A 17622-nucleotide genomic window follows, 5' to 3' on the forward strand; every position below is an offset into this window, starting at 1 on the left:
TGAGGCAGGGCAAATCAATCACCTCAAGAGAGTGTTCAGGGCAAATGAGTTTACCTCCTGTCTTTGTGTGATGAATGTGGCTCATTAGATTGATGTAAAATATCAGCATGATGGATAGTAAGGCGGTTCTTCTTTTCACGTAGCTGCCCATGCAAAGTAATGCTGCAGGGGTTTGACAGAGCAGTGTGGGCTCACTATTTAAAAGCAAGTCTTTGTTGGTACATCTCTGTGTGGCCCTCTCTGAAACTTGATCACAGTGAATGCCAATGAGCAAGGCAGCGTTGTAAGACACACGCACCACACAGTCAATGCCACTGAACGTGATCAAATAATATCAGACTAACGTTACATGATAGCGCCCTCTGCTGATCAATTTTGTCTATAGCTGCTATTGAGTCCTTTGCGTCGACTCGAAGAGCAAAACCGGATCAAGTTCATGCTTGTGGAGCGCAGATTCCTGTCTGGGCTGCATGCTTTCAAAATAACGTTATAATGCGATGTACATAGCCACTATAAATACATGTCTAGGGATATTTTTTACAAACATGTGTTGATTTGTCTGAAATGACATAATTGATTTCTTTTCTGACGTTGGTTTTACGGAATAAGGACACAAATTAGTTGGTGTTTGGTTTGCTTTGGAGGGCTTATACCGGAAGTGGCCGTTTGCATTGCGGGTGTGATCCATGCAGCCTCCTCGTGTTTGACAGTTCACTCCAGCCAACTTTGTAAAATAGCTTGCCAAAGGTTTGTTGACATCTTGGTCGCTACAAACGGTGACTGACTATCAGAGAATATGTCCGAATGTTCACCGTTAACAATGATAACTCGCATGATGCACAAATTCACGGTGCTAAAGCTAACTTTAGCCGGTTTTGGCAACCGGTAGCTCCATCAACGTTGAGTGTTTCCGTTTCTTAAAAAGCTTCGTCATCGTCGTAGCGTCGCGTTTGCTATGTTGCACTTCCTGTGGTCGTCTGCTGTGAATGCAGTCCATGTATAATGTTTTTTAGGTCAGATATTGATCATTTTCTCTTCATTTGGTCTCCTTCAGTCGCAGCTAACCCAGGCGTGAGGCAGGTAAAGGACAAAGCCTGCGGACAATGACTTGCCCTGAATCTGGACTTGGAGACCTGCCCTCCTCCGACTCCGCACCTGGAGACACGAGTCGCTCTGACGCAGATGAAACCATCATCACTGTGACCATTGGAGCCACTGTGCCCACTGGCTTTGAGCACACCGCTGCAGAGGAGGTCAAGGAGAAGATTGGTGTGGACGCTCGAGTCAGCAAAGACCGAGGCCGTATTTACTTTCCTATCACCACTGACAAACTGTTTCAGGTATGACCTTTATTGTTCGTGCAGCCAGAAGTCAGGCAGAGCAGGATTATGACTTTGGCGCTTTCCTTTTCCAGGTGCACCTCCTGAGGTCTGTGGACAACCTGTTCGTCGTGGTCGATGTGTTTGATCAGTACCAGTTCAAGAGTTCAAAGGTAATTATCACTGCCCCAACTTGAAGTCGTTATTTATCCACTGTATATTTAAGATTCAAATAATTAAGTGAAAGCATCTAGAGAACGTGTGTGAGGCAGTTTCATAGGCGCTCGGAGCGGTACACGCGGTGTCCGCCTTCATCGTCAGCACGCTGGCTCCACCCTTGTCTGGGGAAGTCCATCATGCAGGTGGCGCTCGACTGCACCCAGTAATCTCAAGCACTGCTTCTTGGGATTGTGTATATGTGTCTCATTGAAGTGTCAAACCTGTTAGTGCTTGTTGGTGTAGTTAAATGTTTAGATTTTAAATATTCACCGTTTTAAATTCAATGGTCTATAGCAGTGATTCTTAACCATTTTTTGTTTTATACCTTTGTTTGCTGCAAGACACTCAGTTTTAATGCATCAGCCACATATGGTGGCACTAGTCTGTCACTGAATTGACTTTACAGCTGCAAATCTGTGATAGTTAACAACTATGGAGAAGTTCTTGGAAAGAGAAAATGATAAATAAAGGGATGTCACCCCCTCAACAGTAAAAACTGTTGTGGGGGTGTTTTGGAAATTAATTAGAATATTTCATGGCTTTACTTTCATTTACACTGTGCTTATATCTTATGATATTTAGACATGGTTTCATTCTATTTATTTTATTCAGAATTTTAAACAGTTTTTACCAATGTCCTCAACAGTTTGCATCATGTGTATTTTTTCTTTTTTTTTTTTTTCTTGAGTAAATTTGATGAACATGACTGGTTGAACATGATGAACATGACACCTGGTTCTGCTGCTGGATGGACTTGTCTATGACAAATGTTGTGACATTGTGGTTTCATGTCATTTCACAAGGTTTTGGTTTGTTTACATGTCTGGTTATTGAACACACATGAGTAGTAATGAATCAGTTCTTTTGGTTGAATGGGCCCCAGACCCTTTTCTTCTGGAAAAGGATGGTCCCCGAGATCAGAAATGTTAAGAAGCCCTCTTCTAGAGAGACAACTGTTTTGCATTGCTGTCCAAAATAATGGACCTTCCATCAGTAATCCTTGAGAAGGGGATATAGCAATAATTGTTTGTTTCCCTGAACATTTCAACACCTTAAAATTGCCATTCTTTATTTCAACAGGAGGAGACGTTGGCTGATCTTCAGCAGCTTGCATCCAAACTTCCGTGGAATAGTGCTCTGAAGGTGTGGGAACTGAATCGCTCTTTTAAAAAGAAAAAAAGTCAGCGCAAAGGAGGAAATGGCACCAAGGTCAAGTCAAACAGCGAGTTAATGGACTCAGCTGCGAGTGGCAGCGAGCAGCTGGAGCAGCCACAGGTACCTGTGGAAGAAGACGGTCAGAAAGGAAGCACGTCTGACGTGGAGATGATCACGTTTGAGACAGAGGAAGCAGCTCCGGAGGCCAAAATCCTCAAATTTCGCGTGACGTGCAGCAGGGCCGGTGACAAGCACAGCTTCTCCTCGAATGAGGCGGCAAGAGATTTTGGTGGAGCTGTGCAAGAATTTTTCCAGTGGAAAGCAGACATGACGAAGTTTGACGTTGAGGTAATGGCACCTGTTCTAACAAGAAGTGTGGCAACCAACAACTAAAAACATCAAGGCAGACAAGTTTTCAAGTGTTAATGGAGATTGAAATTGAAATTTAGTTTTGAAATTACCTCTTGAAAAATAACTTCCTTGAAATTACTGAAATTGATGAATTTACTTAAAGAGTAGCAGGTCCCTTGTTTTAAGAACAGCTCAACCTGTGATCACATTAATACTGGTTTCTTGTATTTTAGGTTTTATTAAATATACACAATGAAGAGGTAGTGGTGGGCATCGCACTGACTGAGGAGAGTCTGCACCGGAGAAACATCAGCCACTTTGGTCCCACTACTCTCCGCTCCACTCTGTGTTACGGCATGCTCAGGTAACATTCATTTAGCTTGTATAAAACCAACTACCAATAATGGAAGCCCATTCCCAACAGGTATAACAAGAAGACTTTTATATCACTCGCTTGTCAATCGTACAATAACTCTCCCATTCCATCTAAAAGGAGCAGAGAGGAATAAATCTCATCGATTATGCTCCATTTGGAGTGTTTTGTCTTCAAAATTGAGCAGTAATGAGATATGCCGAGGGACCTTCAGTCGATATCACATTTTTGTTATAGGATTATCAGTCTCATTAATAATATTCATGGTTGCTAAGGCTCTTTAGAGTGACTTTCATCCACCTGAGCTGCTCATCTGTTCAGGAGACAATTAGATTGGTGAGCAAAGCGTAAGCTTGGTTTAGTCTTCTGCATTAGTCTGAGCTCAGCTAAACTTGTGTTTTTCGTCATCACGAAATGTGACTTCAAAATCATTTATTCCTTTAATTACCTAATTATTTTGATTTATTTCTTGTAATTTTATTATCAATTTTTCCATATGATTGGTGCCAAACACCACTAAAAATACTGATTTATTTTATTTTATCACTGCAAATAAACATTCGGATTCTGATTTATTCTCATCTGGAATCCTCCCCTCCCCTTGCTTGCTAAAGCACTCATTTCTTTGACAGAAAGCTTTGACATCACTTGTGTTCAGTTCAAAATGCTAAAGTGGGTGTTAAGAAAAGGTCAAATTTTTACGAACAAAGGTGTTTTAAGTCTTTTTTTAAGAATGATTGACTGACTTGTCGTCACGCTGGACGGTCGCCAAGTGCCTGAGAAGAATGAGGACCTTTTAATGGCATTTCTTAGATCCGAACCGCATATTTACCTCTGAGCAGTTGAAAACAAGTGTTTATTTTACACCCTGCGCAAGATTAGATGGGATTAACGCTTAATACCGTTTACAACTAGTTGCCAACAACTCAGAGTTAAAAACAGAAATGAAAGCTTTACTGAATTTCTGGAGTTCTTTCTTGAGAACGAGGCAATACTAATCTTTCCATTGCGTAGAGCGTTTAAAGACGTAGAGGTTAAAGGTTAAAGCGATTCAAAAGAAAGTTACAATTCGGAAAGTGGAGTTGTGTTAAGGTAAAGAATGTGATTAAAATGTTTCAACACTTATTCTAGCTCTTAAATTGCTAATTTTAGAACTCGTCATCAAAAAGGAATATTCATAAGAAAGAAAAAAACTTACTCATCGCACATAACAATGAACTTCTTGTGCTTTCATTTTTGAGCAGGTTGTGCAAACCCCAAACGTCTGATGTCATTCTCGATCCGATGTGTGGGACGGGAGCTATTCCTCTAGAGGTGATGTGTTTCTTGCTATTGAGAATTGAGGCGCAGTTTACAGTGTTTTACATTTGAAATATTTAACTGACACTGCAACCTTTCTTGTCACCAGGGGGCGATAGAGTTTTCAAGTTCGTATTACATTGCTGGGGACAACAATGATATGGCAGTCAACCGTACTGTCAACAACGTGTGCCACATCCAAAAAAGGATGGCTGAGAAGAGCAGGTGAAATTGGGCTGCTTCAAAACTGGGTTAGACAGACGTATGATGGGGGTGACGATAAGTTAGTGTATGTATGCACCACATTTGGAAACACTATACAATTTTGTTGAGTGCAAGTTCACTTATTGTAATCTGTCTGTCAGTCATGACTCTGTGATTGTCTTGTTTTCCACTCAGCCACTCAGGGTTGCCCATTGACACAGTGCAGTGGGATTTGTGTAACTTGCCTGTACGGAGCAGCTCAGTCGACATCATCGTCACTGACATGCCCTTCGGGAAGAGGTACAACCCTATGTTTTTATTACTTAAAAAGCACTGAATAATGCAGCAGGTAATAAAATAATTGAAAGTCTGCGTAGTTGATAATATCGATGATGTTTGTGCTGCTGAAATTAATAAACATAGGATGGGATCACGAAAGAAGAACTGGGATCTGTACCCTGCCTGCCTGAGAGAAATGGCACGAGTCTGCAGACCTGGCTCAGGAAAGGCTGCTCTGTTGACTCAGGACAAGAAATGCTTTGCCAAGGTAAGACTACAGTGACATCTGAGCTTTCCCTAACAGCAGAATAAGTTCCCACTCCGTTCCAATCATTTGGAAGGAGAAGGGAAACATTAGCATAATCCACCAGCTATCTGACATCATGGTGTGCAATGGGGCTCCACCATGCGATGTCAACACACACACAATATTCCATCCTTTGGTTATATATATTGTCAGATATGTTGCTTCAGCTGCCTCAGCCCAGGTTGTTTTAGTTGACATGAGCTGACCTCAATAACAGGCCAGTTTGGGGCTGAAACACAAATTGTAGCACACACCTCCAGGTGTTGACATGTTCTTCTGGTTAAATGTGTCTGCCAGCCTGTGCACACAGCAAGTCTTTGTCTTTTTCACAGGAGTTGGCACTTGTTCTTGGAGACATTTAGCTGGCGTCTCATGTGTTTGGCAGAAGACACTTTATCTAACCGGTTTCTTGTATCTAGGTCAATGGTGTTTTTGTTTAGAAGTTTGCGGAAGTCGTTTTTAACGCAGCAACGTTTTCCAGTGAGACGGGTGAAGACCACTCGATGTTGGAAGAGTGGCGGCGCAGTTATATCGGTCAGGCGAGGAGTGGCCTGAGGCTCTAATTGAACTTAGCCTTTCACATCCAAAACCTTACCGTTTTCCCCGAAGCATTTTATCAGCGTACGATCCCTGTTCACGTGAGGCAAGGGAATGTTTGAAACATCTACACCCTCTCCAGAGTGATTCCTTTTGCACACCTTAGTGATTTTGTATTGAAGGCGTAGTTGACCTTATTTTCCCCACACGTGTCTGTCACGTGTCTGTCAGCCTGTCATTTCAAATACTTTTGTGGGTTTGTTCAAATGTCTGTAGTGACAACCGCATGTTTGTGTTTATCCCAGCCAAGTGTAGGTTTAAAAACAATGGTGTTTGATCCAGTTTTTATGAGGCAGTTTACATAAAGGAAACGGAATTAAGGGCTGCAACATGTGTTGGCCAACAATGGACTACATTAAACAAGCAGTCAATATCATAATAGAGACGAGGGTGTGCGTCTCATTGTGTGAGTGTTTATTGATCTGTTCAGGCGTTAACTGGATTCTTTTTGTTTGCGTGTGCCCTATAAAAGATGTCATTAAACCAGAGGTGTGTGCCCATGTGCGTCATGTTTGACTGCAACTTTCTGCCTTCTTCCTTTTTTTGTATTTTTTACAATTATTTTGTATTATTAGTTTTGTATATTAATTATATTAAATTTGTATATTAGTATTTATTGTGATGTTTTCATGTTTCCTTAAGGATACATGAAATATTTCAATTTATGATAAAGGACACAAGAAATATATATGAGTATATATTGTATCTTATTTATCTAATCTGAAATAGTCCAATTGGTGGGAAGTTTTTGACGGAACAGGTTTGGTTTCGATGAGATGAGGAACTGTTTTACCTGACAGTGGGGCTGACAAACAAACCGCTGTTGTTCCAACCAAACGGACAGCACCAGATAAGGGTCCTCAAACTGCTGATTGGTTCATCTGTGTTCTTGATCGGTTGGAAGACAAACCCGCCACCAACACAGTTTGGCACCTCTGGTTCCGGTGCTCAGTCGGTTGCTTTGCATTTACCAGCAATCTGAATTTTCTCCCACTGAAGATCCAGTCTGAAGTCCTGCTCTGGTAGAAACCCGACATGCTCGCGGTCATGCTTGTGCTCATGCAAGTCACGTGACTTGTGATGAGGCAATGGAAGGTGTTCTCATTCAATTTCTGCTGCTTGGCTCTGCCTGTGTCCGGGAGGAACTCCTGTGCTACTGCCACCTGCTGATCATTTGAGGTCGTATTCCCCACCCTCTAGTTCACAGCCACAAGTAAATGTTTGTATGAAGGATGAAGGAGGTGTCATTCACGGCACATGTTTCCAATAACGTCTTGACTGAGGTTGAACTGCATCACGGCGGGATATAATATGCATCCCAGGTGCTCACCAGTATCTCTGGGTGTGATTGCTGTGTTCTCAGGCCGTCTCCAGGATGGGTGGACTGTGGAGGAAAGTGCTCACTGTTTGGGTCAACGTTGGGGGTTTACATGCCGGCGTTTACCTCCTCCAGCGGACCTGCGGCGTGTTTGGCCAAACTCCTGAAGATGTGTACCAGTCACGCCAAAGCCTTCAGACGCAGGAGGAGAAGAAAAGTGCTGCGGAGAGCTCCTAATTCAAATGTTTGCTTCCACCAATATTTAGATTTTCTCCAGTGGTGACTCAACAATCGTTTTATTTCAAGTCCATTACGTGCTGCTGCGTCACTGCGTTCATTTGCTCTAAATAATAAACAATTGACTAGTCTGAGCACCAAACTGTGCTGAAGTTGTGACTCAAGAAAGGACTTTCATTCTTAGAGTGAATGTTCCCAAAAGACATTGATGGACACTTTGTTGGATGAAAAACTCGTCTCAGACTATTTGAATGTGTTACGATTGAATCAGCTCCAGTTACAAAGAGGAAATGTCCGTTGATAATTCTTGGGTTTCTTCAGAAGAACTGAGGATCCCAGTGGGTGTGGGGTTTTTTCCCCATCTTCTGTTTACCTGAGTCATTGGGTGATGCGCTCATTGATTTGTGTGAGATGTGTAGGTGAGCAGTTGCTTCACAGGGCCGTCGTCCAACTTCCTGGCCTGAGCTTGCCTCCAACCCTTGACATCCCGTAACATGAGACCGCCTCAAGTCATGCTGTCATTACTCAGCCAGCCAGAAGTTGTCTAGGATTCAAGCCTGTTGTTTATCTACGTGATTACACTGAAGAATGAGTCTGCAGTTTCAGTGACGCGCCTCTATTTACATTCAGTTGGGTTGTTTTTGGAGAGAGTCCAGCCTGGAATTAGATCTTAGCATCTCAACCATCATGTGGGCGCAGCTCCATTTCAGTGACGATCATACCGCTCTAGACCACCTCTAGTCGTGGGCCGACTGTTTTCAGTGGTGTCTGAAAGACTATATGTGAAACTACATTTGTGGTGTTCTTCAAGGTACTATTTTAGTGACGTTCCATCTACATGATGCATTCAGTTGAAATCGTCCAGCAGCCCTCAAAAGGATTTTCAAGGTGTGTCTTGATGATGTCACCAGCTGGATGGCACAAAGTTCCCCTCAACTGAGCCGCTCACGTATTAGTCGTTCCTTCACCATACTCTCCACGCCTCCGGTGTCTCAATACATGACTCCTATAGCCCAAAATTTCTTGTCTCTTCGCTTTCATTTGACCTTGACTTTAAGAAAAAACAGACCAGTCCTGTTTGCTTCCATTAACACTGATATATAAAATGAAACCCATACTCCAATATGGACTGGTGCGACTCCCCTCCAACCACTTCAGAACTCAGCAGTGAGGCTTCTAACTGGCTTTAACAGATGATGTCGACCCCCACAAGGCAGCTACACTCCTCAGAACCTCAGGTGCATCCTGGCTTGTGGGCGACCCGGCCATCTCTCACTCTGGGTCCCTCGCCTCTGGAGCAGCCTGCCAGAGGAGATCGGGAGCACGACATGAAACTCACTATATAGACTTCCTCATTTTCCTCATTTATGTTTCTGTTTTGTTTGTAAAGCACTTTGTGACAGGTGTTCTGAAAGTTACTATATAAGTTATTATTCTTATTGTTGTTGTTATTGTTATTGTTGTTATTGTCATCATCTTCATCTTGTTCAGATGTCCAGGTGAGTTTCTACTGCATCCAGTAGAGACACGCATAATATACGACCACCTGAGTGAGGAAATAGGATTATTATTATTGTTTTCTTTTTATTATTGTTGTTATTGCTGTTGTTATTGTTATTATTTCAATGTGTTTGGGATCACTGGGGAGAACTTTGAAGCCAGTTATTAAACCATTAAAAGTTATCATCACCATCATCATGTTATTATCGAAACAGGCTGAAACATGATCTGGTCCTCAGAGGAGTGTTCATTGCTGGAGTACTTGATGTGAAGCGTTTTCCAACTGTAGCCAGATGAAATCATGACTCTACACTCCATATGATTTTGAGGTAAACATACAGATGTGTTTGTCTACTTGACGTCACTCACCTTTGTCGGTGCGTTCTCTGATCAAGTTTCCAAAAGGAAGCGCAAGGTTCTGGTGACGTCACGTCGTGGCTTTAAAAGCTCAGGGGAAACGGGGAGTGCGCACTGGTCGAGGAGGAAACCCAACGCGAGATGATCTGGACCGTTTTGCTGCTCGCTCTCGTCTTGCTGCTCTGCTTCATCGTCCCGCGTCGAACCAGGTGCGTCTCCCCTCGTGACTGATGTCACCACTGTCTGAACTGTTTACTGTCAGTGTCAGTGAATGCGAGGCGCGGTGCGATGACCATTCATTGTCGCTTAGTTGTAGTTGAACATGTATATGAAACGGGGTTTTTAGAACGCTTGGTCAATGCAAGACATTATCTAAAAAAAAAAAAAAAAGCATTTCTTTTCAATAAAGCATGTGATCTGCTTTCTCTCTTTTCAATGTCAATTTCGATTTTTACAATGAATCAGCCTTAACTATGAGCAGATTTTATTTCCAAATGTATTCTCATTTCTCAAGCAGCCTCTGATTTTTTTAAATACATTTTGTTATAGTTGTTTGTTTTAGTTGGTCTGAGTGTATTTTTTTTTAGCAGAAAGTATGATTTTAGGATTTATCATATTATTATTATTATTATTGTGATCACCCAACACAACTTTCTGATTTCATACTTTGACTACATTTATCTCTTTACAGTTTATGCAAACATCATTCGTACTAGTCAGAACGCTGCTTGACTTTATGATAACCTGCAGCCTTGACATTCAACATAAGGTGACCAAGTCGATTCTGCTTCAGATCCAAGACCGAGCCTCCACTGGACAAAGGAGTTGTCCCGTGGTTGGGACATGCCCTGGAATTTGGAAAAGATGCTTCCAAGTTCTTGGCGAGAATGAGGCAGAAACATGGAGACATTTTCACGGTAAACAATAATGGAAATGCAAACGTGAACTTTACACTGCAGGTCATTCAAACTGCGTCTCAATTTCACATGTAAGGTCTGCGTTGCTGGACATTATGTGACGGTGCTTCTTGATCCGCACTCGTACGACGCTGTCCTCAACGATTCTGGCTCGCTGGACTTCACACGCTACGCTGAGGTGCTCATGGACCGGATCTTCAACCTGCGACTCTCACACCAACTGACAGCCAAAGCAAAAGTGATCATGAAACAGTAGGTCTTCTCCACATTAACTGGAATGTTAAACTGAAAGCAAACAATTTCTTGTTAGCGCTGTTCGCCAGATGAGATGGTTGAAATTTGGGGTGAAACATTTGCAGGGTTGGGGACACCTTAGCTTCACATATTTAAATTTCAGGTATGCCACTTCATTTACGTCTTTAATACTAAAGTTAGAAAAGTAACCTTTGTTGACAACCTGTGTTGGACCATGATCAAATTAAAAGTCACGTGGTTTTGACTCCGGGTCATGACCGATGGAACTAGATAAAGAGCACAAGCATTTAGAATGTCAGAGAAGTTTGGTCAACAGGTTCATCTAAGTCCAACTGGCTGAGGTTTTTCTGGATGGTCCAGCCAGGAGGAAACTATACGTTCAGATAATGCAGGTTCCACACTCAACACCTGAATGTAAAAGCTCTATATTGTTGCATAAACCAGGTCTAGGAGACTAGAAAAGCCTCACTGTAGCAACAGTTGTCTACACTGAGCCGCACTGAACCAAATACTCGCTGTAAATTTGATCCAGACCATTTGTTCTCAGCTGACACATCAACCTTGTTTCCCTCATTTATGTTCAATGGTCTGCAGCATCCTGCTCCGATTTCATCTGAATAAAGGCTCTTAAGTTTCCCCAGCTTTTTATGGTGTCGCTCACAGATGTGCTTGAGATAATCCTCGTGTTACCTGACACAGAATGAGGGTTGGGCAATTACAGAAATGGTGTGTTAGTGGTCAATCCGACAGCGTTTGACGTGACAGCTAACACGATCGGCTGTGACTTGCAGACACTTCCAGGGCATGAACTTTGCCTCGCTAAACGCCATGATGCGCAAACACCTGCGGGCATTGCTGACGGCGGAGATGCCTGAGAACGAGAAAGACTGGAAAGAGGACGGCCTGTTCAACTTCTCCTACCGCGTCCTGTTTAAGTAAGAAATCTCCACCTCCCACGCACACGTTTTCACACACAAAGCATGTGTTGATGTCAGAGGCATTCGGTTAAACAGTTTACACGCCAGCCGGTCCTGCGGCACTTTGTTAGTAAACCGGAGGAGAAAAACCTCCTCTTGTGTTCCCTGTAACGTAAATGTTTGGGGAAGTCTTTCCGGTTCTGCTCAGAAGTAAAATAATGAAATGACAGGACGGGCAGGACACACACTCACTGCATCAGAACTTTCTGTTGAACTTTTCTTTCTACATGATAACGACATGTACAGACCTTCACATGCACCATTGTTCCCATTTATTTTCCGATCAGACACACTTAAATATGATATCATAAGCAGGCCTCTCTGTCTATCTGCTTACAGCTGAAGATTAAACAAAAAAAAACATATACATACAGTGTCCATCAATCCTTCCACTTCCTTTCACTTAAGTGCAGTAACCTTGATGGCATTTCAAGGTCACCTCAGACACTAGCTCAGCTTGTCCTGCGTCTCCTCCTAGTCGCGTGAGAGTTGGTATCCAGGAGACCACCGTGACTAGCTTCTTTTGATGAAGACAATCTTCTGTGGGAGAGACTAGTCGGCTGCTACTCTTTTGGTTTCCTAGTAAATGGAGGGCTCTGCTCATTGAATGAGCTGATATGTGTGTCAATCCCATGCTCCAACTTTCCCTCACCGTGGTAGACCAAACCAACTGGGGGTAGGACAACATGCCCAGCCCACTGTTGATGCGCAGCAGCAATCCTGGAACCACTGGTTCAGACATGCCACAGCTGGGGGTCTTGGTTTAATGGAGCCAACACCTCCAGCAAAAGCCATGAGAATCTTGAGTTGCCAAAAGCCCATTAAGTCTTGCTCAACCGAGGCAAAGATCTTATCGTGTATCAGTGAAAGAGATTCAGGACCAAGACTCGGCACCTCACCTTCTGGCACAAACATGCTCGTTTCCCATTTGAGTGTTTACCATGGCAACGGAGCAGCCGTGTGACCTGAAAGCAGGCGTACTGGGCTGAGAATCCTGTTTAGATTCCAAAACACTCACAAGCAATAACACGCTCTTGTCCTGCGCGGAACACCACAGGTGTCTGTGCAAGTGAAGTCACTCATGTCGAAACTGAATCGTGCGGGCGGACTCTCCATTCATGACTAGAAAAGACATCATGAATGATGTTCCCTCTGTTCCCAGGGCGGGGTACCTGACGCTGTTCGGAGGTGAACAAAACAACAACAACACCGATCCCTCCAGTGTTTATGAGGAATACAGGAGGTTCGACCAGCTCCTGACCAAACTGGCTCGAGGAACATTGAAGGCTGGTGAGACTTTAGTAGCACGAAACTGAAGTGGGCGCTTTCTCCAGTGTTATCTGCTCTGACTGGATGCTGAATCACTTTCTTAGACAGCGTCTGGAACAAAATGTCAACACTTGGGTGTACAGTCTCGCACCACTTACGGCCACATGTAACATCAAACTGTGCTGTGGCAGTACTGCCTTCTTGTCTTGATCACATTTACTGTCACCACTTACCTCCCTGTTTCTGACTTTCATTTTAATAAAGAGAGCTTCAATGAGAAGGGAGCCAGGTGGTTGGATCAGAAGGCATGAGACAAGTGGACTTTTCCTTCACTCTGCTGTCGGTGATTCACCCGTGTCTCGCTACGTCTGTGTGTGACAGGGGAGAAGAGAGAAGCCCAAAGTGTGAAGCAGAGACTATGGGAGTTTTTGGCTCAGGCCGGCGCTTGTCGGACCGAGGACTCGGACACAAGCCCTTGGCTTCACGCTTACAGGCGTCTGCTGCAGGACAACGGAACCGACGAGGAGATGGAGAGGAGAGCGGTTCTGATGCAGCTCTGGGCCACACAGGTGAGTCACATGATCACAAACAACGACACCCTTGACAAGGTGATGACAAGTGAGTGAGACACGTCTATTCGTCAGGTGAACTTTACTACTCAATAAGTCATAGAACAAAAAATTAAGGAAATAATTTGGCTGTTTTCTGGAGTAAAAACATTCATTTTTAAAGTTTTAGTGCGTTATTATTTGATGGAACATGAGTAACAGACAACAAACGCATTACAATAACCAGTTATCAAGTTCATGCAGGAGTTTAGTTTAGTTTAGTTTAAAACAGGTTCGTGGCGGGTTGTGTTTTACTGCCCTTTAAGAGAAAGATTTTGTACTGCCACATGGCGGCGCTGCTCCACCGCGCTGGCACGCGCTCCAAGCCGGAAGGCCGTCAGGTGCGCCGCCTCAGGAGAATCCCGCTCACGCCAAGTTGACTCGTGTTCCGGCTGTTTCCCCTCGATGTGTAAAATGTCAATTATACATGTGAGGAGAAGGTGTTGATCTGGAGCTGGAAGAGAAGGCTGCCTGCTGGTGCCGGATCCATCTGGACGCTGGTTCTGATTCAGCCAGCTTGTTGCCTCCAGGCCTGCTGGAGGGCTTGTGCGCATCCAGAGTATTAATCAGATATTTTCATCAGCCTGCAGGCGCTTACTCATCCTTTTGTTTTGCATTTGTCACCATGATTTATTCCTGTTTAGATGCAACTTTTTGTCATGACGCTGAGTCACACTTGGAAAGTTAGGTGGGAGGTGTTGGTGCGTACAAGACTTGGAGATTTGGAGGGGTTTCTTCGGAGTTGTTTTCTAACTCGTCCACGTCCGTGAACTGCGGCTTTAAAACTGCATGTTTGGGACGTGAGTCGCTCTGTGGACTGACTATATTCCTATCAAACCCTTCAAACACTACTCCTTCAGAGGATCCTCAGCCAGTGCCGACATTGAATCTTTACCAGAATTTGACTTGAACTATGGCAACACCAGGGCAACTCTTGTGTTCATGACTATTTGGGGTGCAGTTCTCTCCAAGCCCATGCAGTCTGCTTGTCCGTCACTACATTTGGAGTCACGCTGGTGACCTGTAAAGGGCTCCTTTGGACCGGCGGTCGTGGTCAGAGGTGGCCTGCCTCTGAACGCAGGTGCCGCCATTCTCTTCCCTTATAAAGTAAACCATCACGTCCCTGCCTGGAGTGAGGTTCTCCAGACTAAGGCTGCCCTCATCTCTGGCACATGAAAGATTTCCAGCTGTGATTACATCAACACTTCCTTCTTTTGTGTGACTTTGATTTGAATGAAAGTGTTTACTCGGCGCTCACGAGAGCCGCGTGTGTCATGTGACACGCTTATTTGTGCTTGACAAACAAGTCACCTGTGCCGTCACCATGCGACAGACAGTCTTCTCACCGCCGCCCTTTGTCGTTTGCTCCCAGGGAAACGCTGGCCCTGCCGCGTTTTGGCTCTTGGGCTTCTTGTTGACCCATCCTGACGCCATGGATGCAGTGAAGGCTGAGCTCAGCGGCGTGACACAGATGGACCTGAGAGAGGGTCCGCCGCTGGGCCTGAGCACCCCTGTGTTTGGTGAGTCAACTCAACCGGTGAACAGAAAAGCACCTACCGCCAGACTGATTTTCACTCATGAAAGTGAGACGCACCGTGCGTATAACTGCGTCTCTCTGATGTCATTGTCACAGTAAAAATCTCAGAAATAAATTGGATGGTTCTTTTTAAATTTCACATTTTTATTCATACTTTACTGAGCTTCTCTGGAATCATTAAAAAAATTATTAAAGACAGAACTGAGCTCAATTAGTTTGTGTGCAGTTGTTGTATTGTGTATCTCAATCATGTAATATGTGTGTGACTGTGTTTTATGCTGTTTTATATCGATGTTGCTTTATATTGATGTTTCATAAAACATTCCCAAATTACAATTTTTTAATTTATTATAAGTTCCTTTGGTATTTTTTGCAAATGTGGTATAATTTTTCATCTCTATTAATAGTACCAAAATATTTAGATTTTCTTTATGTATTTATTTCTTTTCAAAGGACATTGAAAAAGTTTGTGTAGCTGGGAGTCAGCCATAATTTCTACTCGTATTTCTATTGTTACGTCTGTTTTATTCTAGTGTCAGATTTTTCATTATTTTTATTCATTGATTTATTTTTTCCACGATCGTTTCCTCAGATAGCGCTCTTGAGGAAACCCTTCGACTCACTGCTGCCCCCTTCATTACGCGGGAGGTATTACAGCAGAAAACCATCCACATGGCAGACGGCAAAGAATACCAGCTAAGGAAGGGAGACAGGCTGGTCTTATTCCCCTTTAACAGCCCTCAAATGGACCCTGAGGTCCACCATGAGCCGCAGGTTTGTTACTGCTCACGATTGGGTGACGTGTCGAGCGCATTTGGTGGATTGTTCAGTTGGTAGCGTTAGACTTCATCACCCATCTGATATTAACACATTTTTCTTTTCAATCCGTTCAGAAATTTAAATATGATCGCTTTCTGAAGGAAGACGGCTCAGCAAAGACAGAATTCTATAAAGGAGGAAGGCGGCTGAAACATTTCACCATGCCCTGGGGAGCTGGGACCAATGGCTGTGTGGGAAGGCAATTTGCCATTAATACCATCAGGCAGTGAGTGTTCCAGACGCTTTAATGTATCTCAGCGGCAGGAGGTTGTGTTTCATTGTGTTTGACAATTTTATAATGGTGTTTCACTTTTGCTTACCCTTCAGGTTTGTTTACATGATCCTGACAGAGTTTGAGTTGCGTCTGTGCGACCCGCGAGCTCAGATGCCGGAGGTTGATCCTGGTCGCTATGGGTTTGGGATGCTGCAACCACAGGGAGACGTGCTTGTCACATACACAGCCAAAACTGAAGCGTCGTAGCACTTTGGTAGCTTTCCGTGTGCACATTGTATGATGTTTTCTACTTTTGAAATCTATATTTATACGTATATTTTGTTATTTATCAATAATAAAAAATGAAGTTGATAAACATGAGAGGAAAGTCTGTCATGCTCATGACGTTGTTTATCCTTCATACCACTCCAGAATATTAAACCTGAAATGGCGTCTTTCGCTCTGTGAGGCATCACTGGAGCTGTGTCTTTAGCGGTGAACAGGAGCGTAATGAGGGGACGACCCATGTACTGTAAACAGAGCCTGCCTCTCCTTTGTCACACAGGCACATGTTGGGCTGAATGGAAAGTTTGGCAGCAAACGATAATCTGCTGCCTGGAACAGGACCAGCGTGTGGCGCGTGGTTTGCTACGGAGCCCTGGAAGTGACATGCATGAGTTTATTTTTCTCTCATGTGGCATGCATGACTTCGAGATAATTTTTATCTCAAGATACATTCGTAAACATCAGCGCATGCGTAGCTGCCTCTCTGGCAAAGCATTTTGTATACGTCCTCCTGGAACCACTATGTCTCCCATGGCTTTGTAAGTGTTCGTCAACATTGTCAGTCACTGTCTGCAAGTCTGTGCGCTTTTAACACTTTGATCAAGTGCCTTCTACTCAAAATAATACCATATGTGGCTAAGCAATACATATTAGGTGTCCCTGAAAGCGACATACATGACTTTATATTTTTTACACCGGGATAAAAATTAACTGTTATCTCAGGGAAAAATAAAATAAAGTCATGCATGCCACATGTGGTATTATTTTGAATAGAAGGCACTTGACCAGAGTGTTAAAAGCGCACAGACTTTGCTGTCGTCAATATTCCGACTTGCAGTTACGGTTACGAAGCCATGGGAGACATAGTGGTTACAGGAAGTAATCGTCTCTTGAGATTAAAAATATCTGGAGATACTAAAATGATCTCAAGATAACTGTTATCTCGGGCTAAAAAAAATAAAGTCACATAGTCTTACACAAGTCTTTGATTATATGGTGCTTTATTTTGGTAAAACTATGACAATATTGAATAACATTTATTTCAGCGAAAATAGGGTAAAGTCTAATTTGCTTTTAGTAGCTAGTCAGCTAGCTACTTTTTCAAACGAGCCGGATAGATAGGTTTCATTCGAGTCTTTGACATGACAACAAACACCAGCAAAAAAGCTCTTGACTTTTATTTTGAATTTAAATGGTGAAAACATACAACTTTCAGGCCACTGAGC

General features: G+C 43.4%; 2 protein-coding genes across 2 annotated transcripts; both read left to right on the forward strand.

Annotated features, from left to right (window-relative positions):
- The first annotated feature begins 652 nt into the window (after nucleotides 1-652).
- thumpd3 (THUMP domain containing 3) lies at nucleotides 653-9065 on the forward strand. The gene is made up of 10 exons (XM_053868758.1): nucleotides 653-747; nucleotides 1055-1340; nucleotides 1415-1492; nucleotides 2619-3041; nucleotides 3278-3408; nucleotides 4662-4731; nucleotides 4826-4941; nucleotides 5116-5220; nucleotides 5344-5467; nucleotides 7467-9065. The coding sequence occupies exons 2-10, from the start codon at nucleotides 1104-1106 to the stop codon at nucleotides 7656-7658; spliced, it is 1476 nt and encodes a 491-aa protein (XP_053724733.1). The 5' UTR covers nucleotides 653-747; nucleotides 1055-1103; the 3' UTR covers nucleotides 7659-9065.
- A 266-nt stretch (nucleotides 9066-9331) lies between these two features.
- Nucleotides 9332-16465, forward strand: LOC128760961 (prostacyclin synthase-like). The gene is made up of 11 exons (XM_053868759.1): nucleotides 9332-9487; nucleotides 9554-9724; nucleotides 10309-10432; nucleotides 10509-10684; nucleotides 11479-11622; nucleotides 12827-12954; nucleotides 13315-13502; nucleotides 14914-15061; nucleotides 15671-15852; nucleotides 15972-16123; nucleotides 16225-16465. Exons 2-11 carry the CDS (start codon nucleotides 9657-9659, stop codon nucleotides 16376-16378), a joined length of 1464 nt encoding a protein of 487 aa, XP_053724734.1. The 5' UTR covers nucleotides 9332-9487; nucleotides 9554-9656; the 3' UTR covers nucleotides 16379-16465.
- The last annotated feature ends 1157 nt before the right edge of the window (nucleotides 16466-17622 follow it).

Source organism: Synchiropus splendidus, chromosome 6 (genome assembly GCF_027744825.2).
Source record: "Synchiropus splendidus isolate RoL2022-P1 chromosome 6, RoL_Sspl_1.0, whole genome shotgun sequence".
NCBI classification, from domain to species: domain Eukaryota; kingdom Metazoa; phylum Chordata; class Actinopteri; order Syngnathiformes; family Callionymidae; genus Synchiropus; species Synchiropus splendidus.